At 38.7% G+C, this 24,358-nt stretch overlaps 1 protein-coding gene across 1 annotated transcript; it reads right to left on the bottom strand.

The window, feature by feature from the left end:
- Positions 1 to 2,748: 2,748 nt before the first annotated feature.
- On the bottom strand, positions 2,749 to 21,970 carry LOC139723538 (Parkinson disease protein 7-like). Its single transcript, XM_071634777.1, has 7 exons — positions 21,812 to 21,970; positions 10,514 to 10,615; positions 8,662 to 8,721; positions 7,101 to 7,170; positions 6,617 to 6,703; positions 5,027 to 5,193; positions 2,749 to 3,421 (listed from the first exon to the last, which is right to left on the bottom strand). The coding sequence occupies exons 1-6, from the start codon at positions 21,932 to 21,934 to the stop codon at positions 5,033 to 5,035; spliced, it is 603 nt and encodes a 200-aa protein (XP_071490878.1). The 5' UTR covers positions 21,935 to 21,970; the 3' UTR covers positions 2,749 to 3,421; positions 5,027 to 5,032.
- Between the last annotated feature and the right edge of the window lie 2,388 nt (positions 21,971 to 24,358).

Below are 24,358 nucleotides of genomic sequence, written 5' to 3'. Positions count from 1 at the left end.
GAGGCAATCTGCCAATTTTGGTGAAAATCCGTCGTAGATTTTTCAAGAAGATGCTGAAAATGTGGAAAATTCCTCTCCTTGCCCTCACCCCCTCGATCTGGAGACCCCTTGATCTGCGCCATAACCAAACATGAAATTTCATTCATTAACGCTGTGTCTTCATAGCACTAACTTAGCTCTATCTTCATCGGTTTGACAGAAGAAGATTTTAAAAATTCCAGAGTTAAGGTTTGCTGAAGCTTCAACCCCCCGCAGCCCCACCCCCCCCCCCCCTTCGGCGGTGGGGGAGGGGGGGGGGGCTCATTTGAACAAATCAAGATCATAATTATTACCATAATCTTGCTATCTGTCAAGTTTGGTGAAAATCCCTCATAGATATTTCAAGAAGATGCCAAAAATGTGGAATATCCCCCTCCACCCATCACTCCTCCCCCCCCCCCCCCGATCTGGGCACCCCTTGATCCGCCATAATCAAACATGGCATTTCATTCATTAATCGCGTTAATGTCTTCATAGCACTAACTTAGCTCTATCTTTTTCGGTTGACAGAAGAAGATTTTTAAAAATCCACATTTTTGGGATTTTAAAAGTGAAGCTTAAATCCCCCATCGGCGATGGGGGGGGGGGGGGGGGGGGCGCATTTTAGCAAATCAAGATTATATTAACATAAATATGACTGTATCTCACAAGTTGGGTGAAAATCCGTCCTAGATTTTTCGAGAATGTGCTGAAAATGTGGAAAATCCCTCTCCTCCCCCTCACCCTCCGCCATAATGAAACATGAAATTTTAGTCATTAATGTCTTCATAGCACTAACTTAGCTCTTTCTTTTTCGGTTCGACATATGAAGAAAAAAAAAATCAAGCGTTTAGGGACTCTGAGGCTTCAACTCCCCCCCCCCCCCCCTCCTTAGGACTGGTGTGTGTGTGTGTGGGGGGGGGGGCTCATTTTTACAAATTACGATCATATCACCATTAAGATGTTATCTGCCAAATCTGGTGAAAATTCATTGTAGGGTTTGCAAGAAAATGCTGAAAATGTAATTAAAAACTAGAAATGTCGCTATGGCGACTGATGCCTCCGCCATAATGCATGATTCTTCCAATAGGTGTATAGTATAATGTCCTCACAATGTGAGATAACAGTTTCACATAACTGGCAAAATTCTGACTGACCCTTTTATAAGTTTATGCATTGAGTAATTTTCAAGGTATAAAGAAAGAGTGTAATTACAGTATAAAATAATTTTTTTTTTGCATTTAGACCTGGCCTTGACCCTTAACCTTTGACCTTTGACCTTCTGGCAGGAAATTTCCAAGAGAATCTCCATTAGGTAATATATGTATATCAAGTTTTAAAAATAATAATGCAAGCATTGCATATACTAGTATATGAGGTAAATAGTAAAATTCTGACGAGTTGACCTTGACCTCTGACCCATGACTATTGACCCATGACCCCTAAATTCCCTAGATAATCCCTGCCAGTCACTACATGTGTATATACCAAGTTCCATGAAGATAGGCCTACATTGAACCATTTGTGAGAAAAGTGAAATTGTAACATTTTCACCTAATCTTTGACCTTTTGACCTTTGACCTTATGACATGAAGCTCCCCTTGGAGAATCCTTATGCAGTATAGATATATGTCTATACACTAAGTTTCAAGAAAATACCTTTGGGCATTGCATGGATATGAGGAAATAGCGACATTTCTAGCATTTGACCTTGACCTTTTGACCTTTGACCTCTTGCCAATGTCACTAAAATCTACTCAACTAATTGCCGTATCATACATCATCCTTGGACCAAGTTTGGTGAAAGCTGCTTCATCCAGTTTTGAGTTATCACGTAAAAAGTTAAATTTTAGGATTTGACCTTGATCTTTGACCTTTGACCTCTGTCTGATTTCACTCAAAAATCAACCAAGTAATTGTCCCACCATACATCATCCTTGGACAAAGTTTGGTGAAATTTGCTTGATCCAGTCTTGAGTTATCGCGTAAACAGATAAAATTCCATGACTTGACCTTGACTTTTGACCTTTGACCTTTGGCCGATTTCACTCAAGATCTAATCAAGTAATTGCCCCATCATACTTTATACTTGGACCAAGTTTGGTAAAATTCCAGTAAATATTACTCAAGTTATCGCGTAAATGAATGCGGGCGGACGTACGGACGGACGGACAACCCGAAAACATAATGCCTGCGGCACCACTTCGTGGCGGAGGCATAAAAAACAAGACAGATGGTCGCTAAGACAGGTGGTAAAGATGGTAATGGGTCGTGCGCAGCTTTGATTGAGAGTTTCCCTTCCATCTCTACATAATATAGGTGAGATGAATGGTTTGCACATTTCCCGGCGACGTTTTGCACATTTCCCGGCAAAATTGAACATTTGCACATTTCCCGGCGTCACGTTTGCACATTTCCCGTTGATGAAATTTAGAGATTTGCACATTTCCCGGCAAGACGTTTGCACATTTCCCGGCGTTTGCACATTTCCCGGCGAGACGTTTGCACATTTCCAGGCGTTTGCACATTTCCCGGCGTTTGCACATTTCCCGGCTCCACAAGGTCTCCTTTAAAAAAAGAAAAAGCTGATACACATGCCACTTAATAATTTTTCAAGCTTTACCTATGATTTCTGCTGGTCTCCTGGCAGTGTGATTCAGCCAAGAAATTCAATAAAAACAGAAAACAAACAAACATTGATTGAGATGGTGAAATTTCTAGTTTTTTTATATTCTTCTGTGTAGCCTGGCAGAGCATGGCATCTACTTCATCACACTGATGAAAACCATTGATTCAATATGGTACAAATTATGATAATATTGATGATATCTGTTTGTTTGTTTGTTTGTTTCTTAATGTAGCATCTTTTTTTAACCATATTACTGTGCTCAGAGCACTTAGCAACATAAAATCCTTACACACTGCTCATAGACTTGTCACCACATAAATATGGTTGTTAACACACCAAAGAAGAAAAATAAAGATTAGCAAATCTTTTGCGCCTAATCTCTTCAGGGATATATTTCACTCAACACCTTTAATACTCCCTTCCATGGAAAGGGTGGCACGCTGAAAGTTTTAAACTTTCCATATGCACACAATACTCAGAAAAAATAATGTAGTTCTGGATAAATTTTTCAAGAAACAATGAAGGATTTCTCTTTAGGTTTATCAGCAAAAGTGAATCTCTGCTTGGATGCTAAGATCTAGCAGAGATTGAATCCCCCAAAAGAAATCCATCGTTGATAAAATTTCCATCCCTTCATTATAACGGGCACACCTGTGTGTCTTGCCACTCCAGAGAACACTTTGGAAGATGTTTCCATGGTAACAGACAGGATGCCAGTGATTGTACATGCAGCTCATATGTCCCGTCACCAACATGAAGTATCGACACTCAAGTCTGCATAGAGGGATAAAAAAGAATGAAAAAACATGGAGATGGTACAGGGAAATAGGCTCTTACTTTCTTTTTATTCTTAATCCATACAGGAAAAGTCTCGCACTTCAGACCGATAAAAAACATCTACGTCAGTAAACAATACTGAAATACAAAACTAATATACAGTTGAGAGACAGTTTTAGGAGTAAGGAAAACCTTTCCAAACAAAAATATATAAAATGCACCTATATACATTGTATCATGCAAGATTCCACAGATATATTTCCTTTTATCTTAGAGATTTACATGTACATTCAGCAAAATATTTTATGTAGCAACCGCTCCTTATTGTAAAATTATTCAGAGATTCACATGACAGTCACCATAGAGTTATCAGTTGAAAATATTGCTCTAATTCCACAAATTCTAACAATATCATTTTCCTATCACAGAGACTCCAACCCTCCCACTTTTGGTGGGAGATCTCCCACTCTGAGGCCATTTTGAAAGAATCTCCCGCTCTCCCTCTTGAGCTTGAATTTCTCCTGCTCTAGCTGTATGTCTCCCGCATAATATATATTTTCTTCCACTTAAAATATAACTTTCTCATGTGCCTAACTGTAGGTTTGTCACATAGGTTGAAAAATTAGGCTAAGATTGCACCAGGGAGCATCTTTAACCCCCTAGAGCTTCCGAGGCTCTGAACCCTGACCGCAGAAAGTAGACACTTGCCGCTAGTGATGTGCAAATAAGACTCTGTGCACGTAGGGCATAATGTGCGTGCAATCAGTCTCCAGATTGCTTGGAGGTCCATGCGGGAGAATTTTCCGTTACAGATTTACCTGGGGTTAGAGTCTCTGCCTATGACTTAAAAAAAAAAAATCTTTATAACACAGAGACTCCAAACCAAAGCACCTTCTGATCTGGAGATTCTCCCGCTTTAAACCCCTAGCAAATGGGAGAATCCAAGTTGATGTGTGCGAAACGCGAATTTCCTAGGGTTCTAGATGTTCTCTGGTGCTATCTAAGGCTTACTTTTTCAACATACGATAGCAATAAGTAGGAAATCCTTTCCAACGGGAGACACAGAGCCAGGGCGGGAGAAATTAAATCTCAACCAGGAGAACGGGAGATTTTGCAAAAATGGGTTTTCGGCGGGAGATCTCCCGTCAAGAACGGGAGAGTTGGAGTCTCTGATAACAGATGCAATACCTTGGTCGCTGTTATTGGGTTTTCTTTTTATGTAACTACAAAATGGCACCGATGCATTTGTACTATTTTTGATGCATCTGCCAAAGATCCTCTAACATGCCATATTGTACAAATGTATGTGGCAAACATAATTATCCCATACTGTAAAAGTGGATATCTTCGCATGACTAATTTTTTGCACTCGGCCGGGTAAGATGAGTGTCACACGTTTTTAATTCCACAGAATCAAGACATCAAGTACTGGAATATACACGGCAAGCAAAGATATTCCTGTGCTTCTATATTCGCGCGAGTTTCTGGTTGCGCAAAATGCGCAAGAATTTCCACACTGCAACAATTTCCACTTTTCCAGTATTCATTATTAGTTTGATACCTTGCATGAGCCAAGCAACGTCAGCACAATTCTCCACTGACCTCCCTTCAGACTTGGAGCAGCATGGGCGGTATGATCTTCTCCACCGTCGCCTGACCTTTGACCTGCTCTACGATGGCCAGGGCAAACTCGAACGCCGTGCCGGGACCGCGGCTCGTGATCAGCTTGCCGTCCCGGACGACGCGATCCTCCTTGTAGGTGAAGAGACCTTGTGAAGTAGCGGAGAAGAGAAGGGAGAAACATGAAAGCATGCATGAAACTCTTATCATTCGCATATCACAAGCGGCAAGTGTCTACATTCTGCAGTCGGGGTTCAGAACCTCGGAAGCTCTGAAACAGTTGGGAATAGAGTACTGTAAAACGAGGAATGTTCGCGTGCATTTTAATTTCGCGAATTTCGTGAGCGCCAAGATTCGCGAAATTAAAATGCACGCAAAAGTTCTTGTCTACACTATATGCATTGAATGCCAATGGCAGTTTGTGAAAATTTCATGCCGCAAAAAAGGCCGTTGGCTCCAATTCGCGAAGAATTCATGACGCGAATATATGTTTTACAGTAGCTGCTTCGAAAAAAAAAAAAACATAACTGGAATATACTGAATGGTTATGTCAAATTTTACCCTAGATCTAATCTGATTATCTCTTTTGTGGTGACGTCAGTGGTGTTTGAAATCCTTATCCTGTGTGCCCATAACAGACATTGAGTATAAAGAGCACTTTAAAGATCCAATAGCGTTGGGATTCATGGGTGGCCAAAATCATTCGCTGCTCACCGGGGTACGTACAAAAACTATGAATAGCACTGGTCAGCAAATATTTTCATTGAAGTGCAAGATTCGATAACGGTCAACTCCATTCGAGATTCTACAGCTTGGTGTACAATGTACTTACATAGAGATCAGTCATAAAGCCATATACAATCAATTATGGGGATCATCAAAGTAAATGAGGCCCCTCTTCCCACTCCATTAATCTTCATGCTATAAAACAGGTCTTAAATACTACACCAATAACTTAAAAGCCTCTTTTTCTCAAAAGCAATATTCCCAGAGTTACGACTTTCTATCACTGATTACAGTCAGGCATATTCCATTTTGATGAGTTATGCTTCATCTCATAGCTGAGAGTACCAGAAACTTTAAATAGGCGAGTTAGCAGGTCTAATGATAAACCCTTTAGCCATTGAGGATTCCGTACATGATTGCCTATGGTTCTGTAGAAGGTACAGTAATATTACTCTCACTTCGACAATGTTCTAAATTATGTCAAATAGCTCACTGCATCTTTATTTTTGTATATTATAAGTTCTGTTTATTCTAAAGCCTATTAAAGACTTTACCAAGAGAATGGTGTATCACAGAAGTAATTCTGACCTGTATACTTTTGTTGACCTCTGACCTCTTTCATATTACATAATTATATATTCTACATGAAAACAATAAAAATGGTAAAGCATAAAACTATAAAAAAGCAGACAGGCAGTTTCAGGTGTTTTTAGGGAGTAATAAGACCGGCCGAGCATTCATCGAACTTATGAACTGGTAACAGGCGCGACTGACTCTCATTCTGGGAATCACACCAAGCGATTTTTGAATGAGGTTCTTTTGCATAGTGGTGAGTCACAATCTTACCACTTTTTTCCAGCTTTTCCTTGACACCCGGGTGGGAGGTGATCATCTTCTTGACCCCAACATTGTGAGCCAACAGAGCTGTTGGTGCTGTGATACATGTATATTAAAAAAAGAAAGTAATATTATAAACAGGTTTGTAAAGCTTTAAAGTATTGGAAATTAGCATATTGTGAAGGATTATCTTTAACACTTTACCTTACAAAAACTGATTTCAAAAGTCAAAAGTATGATGCTTATGGTGGAAAAGAAACCAGTATCATCTTTAATTATGCCTTTCTTAAAAGTCATCATCATTGCTATATTTCTTTTTCCTTCCACAATTATCATCATTACAAGTGTATGCACATCTTCACACAATGTACTGAAGGCAATATAGATCTACAGAGAGTTGACAAAGAAGCTCCTTCCTTCAACTGCCCTGTTGAGGGCAGTCTGCAAATCACACTCACTTGCTGGATAGACATGGTACACTACTGTAGCCTACCTGCACAGATGGCGGCGATGAGGCGACCCGCCTCTTCCTGCGCCTTGAGGAGCTCTCCAACTTTCTTGGACTGTGGAGGGAAGAAATGAGATGAAGAGTTTTATTGCAAAATGAGCTAAGCGCCATGAAACATTTCAAAGTAAGTCCATCATCAGATAGAGCAAAATTAAACCTTTCCAGTAGTACCTCACTTGTGACACAACAAGGAATATTCTAAAAGTTATGATTAAAAATATCCTGCATTTTCTTATTATTTTCTTTGCTTTTTAGCAGTTTTAATCACAAATATCTCAACTTCACAAGAACGGAGTTAGCTCGTTTTGCGATAAAACTCTTCAGATGATAGTAGAGAAGCAGGGCAGATGCAAACACTTTAAAAGTGTCGGTTGCACATGAGCAGGGGAGGAAGGTACACAAATAATTCAAGTCGTTCTACGGCTGCCTTTATCTAACTTGACAGAGAGAATGATGTTTCAAAATGCATTTCGAATGGCAATTACGAACATGGTCTGAAATGCGATTCTTGGGGTGCTGCATTTATCTAATTAAGTAAACATTACAATCACAATTTGAGTGTTGTCACAGCGGAACTGCTTTGTGGTGTTCGATTAAGGAAGTAGAGGTCAAATGAGACACACTCTTTTTTTTTAACCGATAGCGAGTAAACTGGAAGTTGAACTTGCACCCTCAGAGAAGCCAAATCAACCTTTGATCACTGTGCTACATACATGGACAAACCAGACTGGATTTTTGAGTGTTTGTCTTTAGCTAATATTATGCATCAGAAGCATGCCATAATAACCAACATACATCATGTATTGATTGCATTGCGGGCACTATTGGAGAGTCATGACAAACATTGCCCTCTCTATGCAGCACATTGTATGACAAAAACAAGAGCAGATATCTCCCCAATATACACCCATAAAGTAAAGCGACAACAACAAAAACTTTTTTGTGGTTTGGTGCTCTATTTTGTAATATATTGCTATTCATCTTTATGTATTGTAAAAGAGTAAAAAAAGCCCGGTTCTTTCTTAATATGAAGTTTTTTGTTGTCTATCTGACTAGAATTATTTGCTTTGGCTGCAAAAGCATCAAAATCCCTTCACTAACAAAAGATAATGCTTATAGTGGCAGCACATGTAAGAAGATCATATTAATGTTTCTGTCTCAAATCGGCTATTTTTTTTTTTAGACTTTGTATAGATGAGGATAAGCTGATAATCTATGCAGCAAACTTACTCCAGGTCCTAATGGAGTCCTAAGGGAGTAAAGGCCTCACACTTCCCCTTCTTTCATTCTAGCATTGATCCGATGACAAATATCTGGTCATCTGAATTTGCAAAGCATATCTTTACATGATTCTTCAAGAAACAACAAAATAGGTGAGCTTTTGCCAACCACTCTGTGTGGTCATGCATTTTCCTACTCGTATCTTCATGAAAAGGTCTTTCATTTGCGCAGACATGAATACATATCTACATGAATAGACATGTTAGTAAACATTTGCAATACATGCTGGTATAAACAGAGAGATGGTCTCCGTTTCAGGCTGTACCTCGCACAAATTCTGGGATCCCGGACCGCCGCCAGGCAAGAGGATGACATCATAGGGACCCTGTTTAAAGTAGATGAGAACAAGATGGATGATATTGCAAGGCTAGTAATCAAATGGCGGACTACAGGTAGCGATACATTTTCATAAGTAACTAGAGTTGATGAATAAAGTGCTGAAAAGAAATATCTTGCAAATTAGACAACAGTAATCTTAATAGGTAGTACCCCCAATTGCAAGTTAGCACAAAGATAGCTTTCTGGTTGCACAAAATGTGCCAAAAAAAAAAATAATAACATCATGAAAAATTTCCACTTTTAAAGTAAAACCCGTATATCTATTTACAACAACATCATGTCACTGATACACAATGTCTGTATTAATTCTATTTCTAAAAGGGAAATGAAATGAATATTTGTGCTCAGATCATACTTCAGAGGTGATGACATCATTGACTCATCTAATTTGCATATCTGGTTGTGAGTAATATGCTCATGGACAAACACTCAAACCTTCAATTTCCCCTTTCACTTTCTTGGAACTTCAAGTCCAAATTTTGTTGCAACTTCTTTCATTTTGTTTCCTTGATTTCGCTCTTTTTATCAAAGTTGATCTAAAGTATGGAATGACATTGCACTATGGGTTTTAGAGAAGACTTTAGGAATATCATAAAAAGGAAGGAACAAGGAAAAGTAGAAATTACGCGGTGCGTAACATATGTCCCCGCCGGAAGTAGCATTTAGTAGCAAAATGTACAATATAGGTAAAAAGATCAAGGTCAAAGGTCAAAGAAGTCAAAGGTCAAAATTTTGAAGCCCTCACCTAGTGCCATCACATAAAGCAAACGGAATCTAAATCGGGTTAGAAATGGGGAAGGAGTAGCATTTTGTAGCCAATGTACAATGTAGGTAAAAACTCAAGGTCAAAGGTCAAAGAAGTCAAAGGTCAAAATTCTGTGTAGAAGTTTTGAAGCCCTCACCTAGTGCCATCACATAAAGCAAATGGAATCGAAATCGGGTTAGAAATGGCGAAGGAGTAGCATTTGGTAGTAATATGTACAATACAGGTCAAAAATCAAGGTCAGAGGTCAAAGAAGTCAAAGGTCAAAATTCTGTGTAGAAGTTTTGAAGCCCTCACCTAGTGCCATCACTTAAAGCAAATGGAATTGAAATCGGGTTACAAATGGCGAAGGAGTAGCATTTTGTAGCAAAATGTACAATATAGGTCAAAAATCAAGGTCAAAGGTCAAAGAAGTCAAAGGTCAAAATTCTGTGTAGAAATTTTGAAGCCCTCACCTAGTGCCATCACATAAAGCAAACGGAATCGAAATCGGGTTAGAAATGGCGAAGGAGTAGCATTTTGTAGGCAATGGACAATATAGGTCAAAAATCAAGGTCAAAGGTCAAAGAAGTCAAAGGTCAAAATTCTGTGTAGAAGTTTTGAAGCCCTCACCTAGTGCCATCATATAAAGCAAACGGAATCAAAATCGGGTTAGAAATGGCGAAGGAGTAGCATTTTGAAGCAAAATGTACAATATAGGTCAAAGGTCAAGGTCAAAGGTCACATCTGAAATTCTGTATACAAGTTTCAAAGCTCTCATGTAGTGCTATCATATAAAGCAAACAGAATCAAAATCGGGTTAGAAATGGCGAAGGAGTAGCATTTTGAACATTTTGATCACACACGGACGCATGGACGGACAGACGGACACACGGACACACAGACACACACACGTACGGAGCCCGTTTCACAGTCCCCTGCTCGAACTCGTTCGGCGGGGACAAAAAAGAGAGAGAAAAAGAGGATGCAGTTGAGAATGATATCATACAGTTGCAATATTAAACATTTACTTCACCTCCGCAGCAGCCTCTTCCAGTGATTTGTCTGGGACGATGGTGACGTTGCGGCTGCAAACCACTGGGTCCTTGCCAAACAGTCCGGCTACAGTCACCTTCAACTGACGGAGGGGAAAAACAAAAGAATCACCTTACATTGTTGGGGTTGTTTTTTTTAAAGCAAACTTTCACATCACTGGTACACGTTTCAAGAAATGAAGAGAAGGGTAGGGTGTAGGGTCAAATTTGTAACCCTTTTTACACCTACTTCTTCCTCATGTATTCAACCATTCTGACAGAATGAAATTATTTGTTTGTAAAAAAAAAATAGTGTAAAATGACAATGACCATATCAGATGGTATAAAATGCATTTGGTACACTTTCTGCACATCGACACAAGTACACTAACATGCATTATTTTTCAGTTCAGTTCAGTTTCATTTATTTTCCATCTTCCATCCAACATCCAACAAAAAGTACAACTAAATACAGAGTAGTGTGCATTACACTATCACATTATTTGATCAGTTTGAGAAAGAAAATATGTAACCCAATATGATTCGTAAACTATATACGATATCAAATGTAAAACAAAGCAGAATAACTAAGAACATCAATGCATGATTTGAAAGGTTGACAGAAAAGGATGAAAAAGAGTGATCCACCAAAAAGCATAGCTTGTAACACGTGGATCACTCAAAACGTACTAGTATGCCACTCAAAAACATCATTATAAACAGTAGAAAAGAAGCAAATTCAGACTAGTCTTACAATGTTACAACCTGATGCAGGCACTATATACCGGGTATCTAAGCTGTTGTCACCTGACGGGATCGCGGTGATTTAATGAATAATTTTATGTTCGATATTTCATAAAGTATACCCCGGAAGGGATTATTCTTCTTCTGAAAATCTCTCTGCATTTTGTACATGTATGTGTTCTTGAAAGTTACACAGCAGGATTGAATTTGTGAGCCTTTTTACACATAGGCCAAGGTTATCTCTTTGTCATGTATTGAACCATTTTGAAAGGATGGAAGTATTCATTTGTGAAATACAGTTTAAAATGATAATCAAAATCAGCTCATTATTATATTCACTGAGAGTAGATGAGGGATAGACATAGAGATTTAGTGCTCAACCATGTCTTTCGCATGATATCATGACTTACATCATCAATTTTCACACAGTATGACAAAACATACAAGGACATCATCTAAATTTGACACTTAGGAGGTGCACTGTTATAACAAGACAAGGTTGGCCTAAACATGGTGCAATATAATGATGATGTCACGGTGGATATTATGGTTTAAGGTTTGCCTACATGCTGTTCAATGTCATGATGTTATGGTTTGTCTCAACACCGTTCAATACTGTAAAACATGATATATTCTCGGCATGAATTTTTTTGCGAATTGGAGCCGACGGCCTTTTTTTCGGCATGAAATTTTAACGAACTGCCACTGGCATTCAATGCATATAGTGTAGACAAGAACTTTTGCATGCATTTTAATTTCGCGAATCTTGGCGCTCGCGAAATTCGCAAAATTAAAATGCACGCGTTTTTCAGTATTATGATGTTATGGTTTGCCAAAACACTGTGCATAGAATTCACGATAGCGAGCGATAAGTGAGTGAGGGGGGCAATTTATCACTAGGTCATCTGCTCCCCCAGTCGTACGCAGCTGAGGCTAAAATAGTGAGCCACAAGTAAACAAGGGAGACAAGTTTGAACTACGTCATCCACTGCCCCGGTCAAGCGTTGCTGAGCTTAAAATAGTGAGCGACATTTTAGCTGAGGGACAATCTCAAAAACTGTAAAAGAAAAGTTAGTGATAAACTACATTGCACAAGTAAAATAAATAATGGGACCCATGAGCTGATGATGGTATCCACGAATGGATAGAGTATGCAAAACCAGATGACTAGTTGATTAAGAACGCCAACCCACATTTATATTGGACTGTGATAATCACAACTGGGGAATTCTTACATAATAACATAGAACCTACTATTACATCTTACCCTCAAATAATTGCATCCCTGAGAGTATACCATTTTTCTGTTTTCCTTGTACACTGCATATGGGCAATTCCATGGGAATGTGGACATGGCACTAAAATTTCAACTTTATCATATTGCAAAAGAATTACTCATTATGTATTACCGATATATTGAAGTTAAAGAAACTCACAGAATTATATCAATCGGTCAAATATTTCTCGAGAAACAGCTACAAATGTTGAAGACAATTTTTCAGTCATCCAAACTGCTAAAATGCATGCTTAACTTGATATAATTTTTTTTAATAGAAAAATTCTGCTAGCACTTCAATTAATTTATTTTAAAGAAGCAAATTGGTTCTACTTCAGTCTCCCATGAGGAAATTTTTATGCCACCTTCAAAAAATTCTAATCACCACATGAAAGTTCAGCCCTTGAGCCATGTAACGCGAGTTACCGAAACAAGAAATATTTTTCATTCTGAAGGAAGCAGTGGAGGTAATTTGTTGGGAATCATAATTTTCTAAATTCATCACACCCTGATACTGTACACAGGATGTTGACTTGAATAAACACTGTTATCACATTAAAAAATGTCAACGAAAAGTGTAACGCGAGTTACCATGTAACGCGAGTTACCAGCATGTAACGCGAGTTACCAACTATAAACACAAGTTTCCCCCAACATAAGCAAATTTTAGCACTTAATTGAGCTAGATTGTGGTGAAAACAATCAAATGCAGTGCTATACACACTATGCTGGACTGAAACAAAGGAGGGCAGCCTAATAAACTGTGATTAGCATCAAGGCCACTGATCACATGCCACATTGAAGAGTCTAGCCTGGCTTTCACTGCATACTGCACATGTATCCAGCAGTGAATGAGACCATTAGATTTATCTTTTGAATTTCCTGCATCAGTATTACAGAATTTTTATTACAGAATGCTATAAAGCACAGCAAGTGTTGGTTCTAATCCTTGTTCGGTGGTCTACTGAAGATGACACCTGTCCGGAGATCAGGAGGTTGTGGGTTCGAATCCTGCTCAAGTATGTATGCCCATGATTTTTTATCATGGCTACTAATAAAACACTGATCAATTCAGTGAGCTTATTAACGTTGATGTAGGGCAATTTGTCAATCAGTTGCATTGAAAACATCTCAACGGAAGAATTTCATGAATTTGAATAATTACACAGTACCCACTGCATGTTATAAGGATTAGAACCAGCACTTGCTGTCGGGCGAAAGCACGGTGGTCTAGTGGAGATGACACCTGTCAGGTGATCAGGAGGTCGTAAGTTTGAATACTGCTTGAGTATGTACGCCCATGACTTTTTTATCATGGCTACTACTAAAACACTGATCAATTCAGTGCTTATTTACGTCGATGTAGGGTAATAAGCCAGTTCGTATACACTGTAGCTCATGTACACATTGGTACAAATGACCTTTCTTTTTTCTCAGTTGGTTCGGCACTTCACTTGTTTTCAAAGCAGCATAATGCATAAGCTTGCATGACATAACAATTTATGGAGCTTCTGTTCAAAAAAAGAATGAACTTGCATTTAGATCAGGGGATCAGAATACTCCCATCAGTTTATAATTTAGCAGGCATCCATTTCATTGTTTTGTATTGAATGCAGTAACAGCTTATTTCCGTTTATATTGCAAAATACCATTCTTGCTGTCAGGTGGATGTGCTGGCAAGCATCATTTAGATAAGGATCGCATGAATAATCATCGCATCACAGATGCTTATGTCAGTGAATTTACAAACCAAAATGCCTGTTCGTACAAATGATCTTTTTTTGTTCATGCACAAAGTGGAATTACGAACTGGTCTTTTTGTCAATCAGTTGCAAAGAAATGTACTAGTTTTCACTCCTCACAAAGATAGGATTTGAATTTTTGAAAGATTGTAAGCTGTTTCATAAACTTGTATATAGGGTTTGATACTTTTATGTTTTGTTTTAAAAAGACTTTCAACATTTTTCATCTTTACACTCTGAAACTTACAATGTAATAATACACCTATATCATCTAGTATATATTCAAACATATTCAAGGTCTCTATGAGGAGTGAAGCTCTTATTAGTCTTAAACACACTCTTCTTTTTGGGTTTATTAGTAAAATATTTGTTTAACATTTATTCGTTTTACTATCTACACAAATAAGCATCTCTCAGATTATTCAACACAAGATTCAGTGCCATCAGAACAATTGTATGTCGTCAATTTGTGTCACCCTGTGTTAGTGGACATAATGTAACGCGAGTTACCGTAACGCGAGTTACCGACATAAAGGCTCCCTACATTTTTCCAGGTCATTGTTACTCAACTTTGATATTGTTAATTTATGAGTCCTAACCCACTACCAATTCAAGGTAGGAAAACTTTTATCAAGACTGTCTAGTATGAGGAGACTTTCCAAAAAGAGGTCTTCATAGAATTGACCATGTCCTTTTTGTGTAACGCGAGTTACCGAAATTAAATGATTCAAGAATCCCAACATGTTTGTCCTTTATTTTTCTTTTTGGATTCATTTAGTTGGTGTATGTCTACTTAACCCATGATGAAAAAAGTAACTTGTAGATCCTACCAATTACAAAGATATTGGCACATTATCCCAAAAATGTACCCATTATTTGTAACGCGAGTTACCGTGGAATTGCCCATATGTGTTTTCTTGTATACAGCATGTGTGGTAGTTCTTAAAAGAGCCTTTGGTTAACGGAGGAGCTTAAAGATCCTTCGTTTACTGTCGATTGACCACAATGTTTACTGCTTCCTGAAGGGTGAAAATGACACCCATTCCTTCCTGCAGACGTGCTCATCAGTCCGTATTCCACGACAACGACAATTTTTGGCACTGCTACGGCTACGGAGGTAGCGGTGGCGGTGGTTGCAATACTCAGCCAACTTCCTCCCGGTGATCTCCCTCGTACGGTCCAGCATCTTCAGCCACCGGCAAAAAGTCTGCAATTTTATTGTGGAATCAACCAATGGGTAGACCATGATCTGAAATATGACGAGAGTAGATAGATCATAATGGTACATGTATATATCTGTACATGGCATCTAAATTTAGTCCTTTGTGGACCTTAAGGACTAACAGCAAGAAAAGGAGACAAAAATGGTGTAGTATGGAAATGATATGGCACGACAGAAGTATTGGTCAGACTACAGGCTTCCTGCAAAAAGGCAGGCAAAAGGCGGGAAAAAGGCGGGCAAAACTGGTACGCACACAATGTTTCCCAACAGAATCATTAGTCAGGCTGTGGGGCAGAAGCGTGTTTATTGATCACTTCAATCTCTTAGAAGTAGATGTTCACATTGACCAAATATTGGATCACAAATGTTGTAACATACCACAGCAATATTGAACTGTGTTTGACCACAGATGTGAACTCACAACAAGATTATTGAAACACATTTTTTTTTTCCATGATCATCACATGAATCTTTCTAAAAATAAGTAGGCCTTTCATGAAAGTCAAATGTTAGATGGTCTACACTTTTAATTTTGATCGTATCAAACTTTTGAGAGTGTGGATAAATAATATACAATATATTCATTTATGAAATGATAATTTGATAATTTGATAATATGGTCTTTCAATCCGACTCATTACCATAAAATAACTTTCCAGTGCAATTATTCCAGTTTTACAAGTCAGAGCAGTGCAACATGAACCCCAGATTATGGTTTGACCATCTGTTGTACAAGTCCATGGTTTGACTCTCTTTTGCATGGCACAGAATACTGTAAAACGAGGAATGTTCGGGTGCATTTTAATTTCGCAAGCGCCAAGATTTGCGAAATTAAAATGCACGTGAAAGTTCTTGTCTACACTACATGCATTGAATGCCAGTGGCAGGTAGCGAAAATTTCATGCCGCAAAAAAGGCCGTCTGCTCCAATTCACGAAAAATTCATGCGGCGAATATATCATGTTTTACAGTAACGCTAGAGAAGCACAAAATAAACCAGGAAAGTGAGGCAGGAGAGGGAGAAAAGGCTGGCTCTACACTTCCTTGCAAATGGAGTGCAACAAAGACCTGAGAGAATGACCTCCCTGACCCTGGGTCAATCTGGCTCCCCTCTGGCTCGAGGGAGTTCTTGTCTACCCAACTTTGGGGGGGGGGGGTGTTAGGGGGAGGGGCTGAACAAGTTCTAGGGGAGTTGGCTGATACAGTAGTCTCTGAATAATCGGGTAATAGGGCACTCGGTATGATTTCTATGACATACAAAGTGAATAGACATGGGTGTTCTTTAATTGGGCAAGAAATACTCTGCCCAACACTACTGTAACCGATTATCAAAGCGGAGAGTACTATTTAGAAGATGTTCCTTAGTGCTGTAGGTCTATCCTATTAGTCTAATCTTAGATCCTCTAACAAGTATTAGATTTCACATCTTCTAATAACACTTTGTAATATAAATGATAGTTTCTGTATTTACATCACTGCATGATAATGAAACTGCCTCTTGTGGACATATCATCACACATAATCAATATTATCCCATAACTGAACATCAAAAGAGGATCTGAATTAAGTGAATCCCTATCAAACTGTCTCTCTTTGGCCATGGATGGGTGTGGGTATACTATTGCTTTTCAAGTGGTTACCTCAACTTGATCTTCAAATTGCCCGTTACTTGGTATGCTCTACCTATTTGTATGTTCAGTACTGCAATGATGTCTGAGGATAACTTCAGATTGTACTGCTGATCTTTAACATTCAAACACATGCGAATATTTTATACATGTACAGTACATCAGCATGTACAGCAGCAATACCCACTCACACAGCATTACGTATCACTTTGACAAAGAGGTTTAATTTCCTCTTCTTTTTTTTAGTTGGAGATTGGATGTCTCCATTCAGATACATCTGTAACTAATTTGTTTTTCTTTTTCCAACACTATTCTAGGATTTCCACATTTATCATATCGTATGAAAGCATTTTGGCAAGATCTACTATCAATGCATAAAAAAGAAACAATCAAATATCAGTTATAAGTTACCTGGTGGGGAGTGACGCGAAGACAATTTGAAACTTGAAGTGGCTGCGTTCAACAGCTGGGGCAAAGTGACCTGGCAGTGACCGTATGTGGACGACTGGACCTGGCCATGTGGCAGCTGTCTTGGGGTTGGCCTACTTACACTGTATGTGAGGGGTTACCAAGTGGGTTAGTCTACTTATGGGAGGGGTTACCAAGTAGTACATTGCAGTTGGATAACTCAAGGGGGAGGTTGCACCATTTAAAGGGGGGGGGGAGATTTTCTCACCCACAGTTTAGGTGCTCACAGTAATAGATCACACCCCTTTATTCAAAGAAGGATACAGAGACAATTCATTAAAGGTCTATTAAAAGAAATTTCTAGAAATATTGCTATGGGGGTTGGTATATCTTCACCATACTGCATGGTTCTCCCTATAGGTCTAGATTACAGTCTTGATAGAATCATCTTTCAGACAGTTCAAGCATTGGCCCATGCACCTGTACCAGGCCTCGAAATAGGATTTTGGAGGGGCACGGCCATTTAGAAAAGGGCACTTTTTCCAAGAGGCCAGGGCACTTAAGTCAGTCAGAGGGGCACCAAGGCCACTTTGGAAAGGGCATGTTTGGTGTTTATGAAAACAGAAAGAAGAAAAACAAACAAACACACACACACACACACACACACAAAGTGCAAAACACAACAAAAATCTCTTCCCTACAGCTGTAACACATTCCCGATCTCCGCGTTTCTATCAGTGAAACAACATTTTTTTTAAACAGGAATAAAACAACAGTAGGTATTGATTGAAACTCGACACCCTTTCAGGCCAGCCAGGCTGCCATGAAACTTCAAAGCACATTCCGACAGCTGGCTGGCAAAACCACAAGGCAAAGGAATTTGCGTGCGCGTGTAGATTGCTATGATTAGTCTGTGACAGACAGTTCATGACCTCCAAGAATGCGCCAGTACGCGCGGTTTCTTCTGTTGATTGGTCTCTCTCTCTCTCTCCACCCCTCCCCCATTCCCCAGTCTGGCACACCTTGGCATCGTGGGATTTTTCTTTTTTTCTTGGTGAACTTGGGAGTTCACTCTTCACTACTCTATCTGAATATGCGCTGCCTAGCTAGTACATACTCGCGGCCGCTGCGCTGCGGAGGCAGTCGGGACGGTAAAAGCCGGTCGGGCGTACATGTAGGTACACGTCGTCTCGTATCTCGGTAAGATACTTTGAGTTTGAATCAGATATATCGGGACGCAAGTGAACTGAAGGTATGATATTTGAGATCAGGAAAGTTGTTCAAGCTTATTAAAGAGACTTTGAGAAAGGGCATATCATACGTCATAAATAATAACTTTCATTCTAAAAGGGCACCACGGCCCCAAGAAAAAGGGCAAATTTTTTTTTGGCCGTAACTTTGATCAAAAAACAAAAGGCATTGCGGCCAACGAGAGGGGCACCGACGGCCATGGCCGTCGGTGGCCGTCGGTTAATTCGAGGCCTGCTGTACATACATTGTAAAGGGCTTTTTACACTTGCAAATTTTTGCTTAGTCCCGTACCAACGGTGGGGCTACACTGTAATGGGGGGGGGGGGGGGGGGGGGGGGCCTTAGCCACACCGTTGGTACCGGACTTTCCTTAGCCCACTTTCTGTTTACACTTGTTTTTGCCAAAGTGGGCTAGCCCCACCGATAATCCCGTACTATCTGGCCCTGCAAAAAAGCAGGGTTAGCACTGCAATTGCGGTGCCAAGCAAGCGAGTGTAAACAGAACGAAGAAATAATCCGGGGCTAAGCGACGGAGACAAAGTCCGACCCCCACTGACCAATCAGAAACGAGGTAATCAAGTGCTGCCGGTGCGTGCCTGTACTTGTACAGTGCACAGCGTAATCATGAATATTCATGTGGTTTGGAAAGTACGGGACTAAGAAATACGAGTGTAAAAAGGTCAGTTTTCTCTTTAGCCCAGGACAAGAGCTTAGTATGGGATTTATTGGCGAGTGTGAAAAGCTGAAAAAATTGGTACGGGATCAACGAAAGTCCTGGGTCAGAGAAAGTACGGAGCTAAGAAACACAAGTGTAAAAAGGGCTTAAGTCTCATGACGATACCTTGAGCCACTCCCCCCCCCCCCCAAAAAAAAAAAAAAAAAAAATGACAAAAAATGAAATATAGCCTTTTTACTTGACCTTTGACAGTTGACCCTATGGCCAAAAACTTTCCCAGAGAATCTTTATCGGGTAATACATGTATACATCAAGTTACAAGAAAATACTTCATATGAGACCTAGAGGCTCTAAACATAACATTATAACACAAGCTGAAGTACCGAGCTGGTCACCAGCACGATAAAGATTCCAAACTATGCAATGTTCAGCATTGATTGATTGCTTTCTCGCAATGAATGTGTAGCTAGTGCATGTATGTACCTCCACAAACTTGCTGTGCTGGTTATGGACACTTCCACTACCTAGCAGGGGAGGGGGAATACTGTCATCTTCTCAAGAGAGCTTTTGTGTGAGCGAATGTAAAACTTTGTAGGGTGTTTCCAATTATTGTTTACAGTAAAACATAGTCATACGTTGTTTTCAGGCAATTTCATTTTAGTGGATTTTAAACATCATCGTTTTCCTAAGTATTTCAATTTCTTTTCCCCTGACTGGAATCGGAAAGTCTGCCATAACGATGATCGCTAAATGCCATGCTCTGTGTGGATGTGCCGATGTGCAAACATGTGGCTTCACATCAAGTTCAAAGGAATGCGCCAAGTGCTCCTGCCTTGTTTGAGGTTACTGCAAGTTCGATGGATCGAATGCGCCGTAGCTGAGCTTAATGGCTTGGTTACAGTAAACAGTTTATGTTGGAAACGAAGAAAAATTCAGGTCTTTTACGAGGGAAAACAAAACACCCACGAACGAATGTTGATAGCCAAAATTTTTGGAACGTGAAACTAATTGTCATGATTTTGCTATCTAACCGGGTGGTGGCTGCATCACATTCAGGACCTACAAGTTGTACTCAGAGTGAATTTGTCTGGGCATACAAGACCTTTTTATGTATTTCTGTGATTACATTTTTAATCAAGTGATTAATCTATCCCTTTTTACTGTTTAGGGAACAAATAAAATATTCGATCAAGCACACTATAATCGACTGTTCGATGTTTCCTACTATATGGGACAAAAGATAAGCTATAGAATCATGATATCTTTGCGATGATTCCTTTAAATCAACTCCAGAGCTAGTTCTTCGATCGATATTTCCAGGTTATTTACACGCTGTTTATTAACAGAATTCCAGTGCGCACATTCTTTCGTCTGGCACCTGGTTTTGTGGAAATTTCCACAAGGGGAGAGTGGGTGTGACGGGGTGTCAAGTTTCTTCGATCCGAAGAGACCACATACAATCTCTTCGCCTCTGTATACTATCATGGTTTTTTTTTCTCCTTATTCTTCGCTGGTAATGAACATTTACGAAAGTTGCTAGCACATGGTTCTTTTTGTTGTGATGTGTATGTATTTCCTTTTTTTAATCATTCTTGGGAGGGAAAAGAGGAGTACAAGAGGGAGAAATGAAATAAAACGAAGGACACATACGCTCAGCATTCACAGCGAGCCATCCTTCTTACACCAGCATTCATTTTACACCAGCATCATAAATTATCATCACCATCACTCAGATCATTTTGTCCTTTTCCTAATTCCTATCAACATTTAGAAACACAACCACCATCATCACTCGAGATAAATGCCTAAGAAAAATCACGAAGTATCAACAATCTCCCCCACAACACAAACATATAGAACTAACACACATTAGAGGTAGACAGTAGAGTTCAACTTCTATTCCTAGCTCTAACATAAGCAAGAAAGATAAAAACACACTTTTCTATCTACTTTAGTACTAACGTTAGTAGTACTAGGCCTCTATGCAATGCTGTAGACTTATATATATATTTTTTTCTGTGAGATCAATCCTTTCAAAATTTTCAGGTTAGAAAGTACAGCAGCATACGTTTCGAGAGTTTTCATCATACACAAGAGAAGTTTGTACTTCTAATACTTGACATGACAAGTCCGGTTGGCCCCTACTAAGGGGTGTTGGACAGTACACACGAAGAAGAAGAAGAAGAAGAAGAAGACAGAATTCAGAAAAATCGCCAGCTGAACGCAATCTTCAACGAAGGCAGTTACATGAAAACCGATATATGGGACTGTGTACATACTCTCTCGTACAATTTAGCAGAAAGAGAAATGGCATTAAGATTTGATGAATACATACATTTGGTGTATAGTTTTTACCTCTGCCCTTCTAAGAACATCGGCTGGAATCACGGTCTCCATTTCCTCAGCTCCGGGTGACAAAATGATTAAGACAGACATGATTTTAGATGGGAGTCCAATATTAGAGGTCAGATAAAGCATCAAACATCAACACCGAACCAGCAGCAGCGCATAACCCAGCTGACCTAGCCTCTAGCGCCTAGGCACACCTGAGCTCGATAAGCACTGACGTGACCGCACCACCAACCAGCACCCAGAGCTCAGCTCCAGCGTGCGGCGCAGGCTGAGGTTGCTGGTAGGACGATGAACTTGTAGGTAATAACATTTACAGTGTATTTTCAATTGTGTGTTCATCAAATGCATCCGTATTTTAGTAGTACATGTACTGTACGATGACTATTAAATAATTGTTTTATTTCATCATTCTTTTTTTATGGGTGTGTATGTGTGTGTGTGTGTGGGGGGGGGGGGTGGAATGGGATGGGGCAAGAGTGATGTTTTGTTCATGGAATCGGTTTTCAAGGATCAATGCATATCCACCATTCTATCTTTCTGAACTGATCATCACTCATCTTTCAATCTGTCCATCCATATAATCTCACATGACTATTTTTTTATTACATGAATATATAAAAGATGGCAGAGAAATTTCAAGGAAAATTTTTAAGTGAGACAAAAAGAAATGATCTAAGTGGGTGGCAAAACAAACATTTGACATCAAAGAGGAAATGCAAGTAATGAATATAACAGGTAGGCCCTAAGCCTATGCATCTTTTTTTTTTGCGACATATTATAAGTGAGCAATTGCACCAAGTTCTCGCACTTAGTGCCATGATGGGTAGGAATATGGGTCACAAGTGAGTGAGTTGACTTTGTTTTGTTTTGTTTTTTTCAAGTTTTCAAATTCAAATGAATTTATTATAAATTTTCTTCATTATGTATATTGAAAATGAAATACAGTCATTTCTTTTTATTTTCAAGACAAAGTTTTGTTCTTGGAAAAGTAAACATAGAAAATAAGAATAAGATATTAGACAATAAGGTTTGTTTGAAAGTTATGAGTTTTGTAAGAGAGTTATTTGGCTTGGAACAGAAAGCACCTTTTTTTTTCAATGAGGAAGCAAATGTTTGGAATGGAATCAAGGTTTCCGAGTTTGGAACAAGTGCCTTGGTTAGTATATAACAATGTGGTATAAACACATTTGATCATGTATCTCATCCCAAGACTTTTATGAAAAATCAATGAATTATAAGGCCTATATCAATTAAAGGAAATTCAATTGTCTTCAAGCACAATGAATATAAACTTAACGTATGATTGCCTTTTCCAATGTGCAAGAGTAGAAACAGAAAAAAATTCTGCAAAAAAACAAACAAACAAGTAAACTGAAATCAAATCACATTGCACAGAAAAGTGAATCATATGCGTGGTAAATGTTTGCATGGTTAACTGAAATTGAAAACAAAAAATCATTATCTTTTTAGAATAATGTTTATTTGCTTTATACAGTCAGTATCTTTCATTATTTTCAGTTTTTCTGTCTTTCTTTAAAGTCAATTTTACATGTGAATATGAATGTCAGTATCAATATATAAAGTCAATTGTTGGGGCACTGTAACTGTCAATCAGTGCAGAGCAGAATATTTTTTATTCTTTAGTGGGAGAGAGAGATAGATAAAAGAATCATTGAAGTCTACTCAATGTCTCTCATTCAAAAATAAAATCACTGCATCACTAGATTTGTTTCCATTGTATACGTGAAAGGACATTAATAGCTGACTGTCAATTTTTGCAATATTTGCTTTTGCACCTTGACAGAAAAAAAAAGAATGCATTATTTTATCATAGGATTGAGTATCATGCAACTTTTAAAGGATGAAGGGGTATAGAATTTGCTTTATTTGATATATGATCTATTGGTTTTTCTTGCAGTCATACATAAAAAAGTCAGAAAATCAAAAAATGTTGACTTTCTTGTTGTGTTGAGTGTATTTAATGGATGACTTTGGTGGGTATATGCTTGATTATAGTTACAGAGGACTTCAAGTATGAAAGGAGAAAGAGCAAATATGCACTTATTTTCTGAAAACCACACATTCACATGTTTTGTTTGAGATTGGAAATGAATGAATGAATGAATGAATGAATGAAAGCATGAACTTTTTTTTTATGTATGTGGTATATCAAACATCATAGTTGGGTAGAATGCACCTGTAAGTATGTAATAAATGGATATAACAAGCAACAACAATACATTCATAGTTCGCATGATTATATATTTTGTATAAAACAAAATCAGGAAAAAAAAAAGCAGAACTTCAACCGATTATTGGTCTGTCCATGTCCAGTATGAAGTTTCCATAAATGTCCAATATAATTTTCTTTCATTTTTTGTTTATAAAATTGATATAAATGTTAGAATGATTGCAAGTGCTAAATATTATTGTTGATATTGGTGTATTAATCGCACGGATGTTATTTGTATTGTATGTTCTTAAAATTGTGAGTTGTAACTTTCGATGTATACCTGCAATTATCTAAAGGGATAATTGACCTGGTTATGT

Source organism: Diadema antillarum, unplaced genomic scaffold (genome assembly GCF_040938485.1).
Source record: "Diadema antillarum isolate AM-2024a unplaced genomic scaffold, OU_Dant_1.0 scf00000192, whole genome shotgun sequence".
Taxonomy (NCBI): domain Eukaryota; kingdom Metazoa; phylum Echinodermata; class Echinoidea; order Diadematoida; family Diadematidae; genus Diadema; species Diadema antillarum.
Note: the sequence above shows the minus strand (reverse complement) of the source record. Positions and strands in the feature narration are given on the sequence as shown.

Bases quoted from the DNA above. Each gene is read 5' to 3' on its own strand.
- LOC139723538 (XM_071634777.1), bottom strand. From the start codon at position 21,934: ATGCTTTATCTGACCTCTAATATTGGACTCCCATCTAAAATCATGTCT. The intron at 7,171-8,661 runs GTACAGCCTGAA...TTCCCTCCACAG, and splicing joins GATCCCAGAATTTGTGCGAG to TCCAAGAAAGTTGGAGAGCT. The intron at 6,704-7,100 runs GTAGGCTACAGT...CATGTATCACAG, and splicing joins CATCGCCGCCATCTGTGCAG to CACCAACAGCTCTGTTGGCT.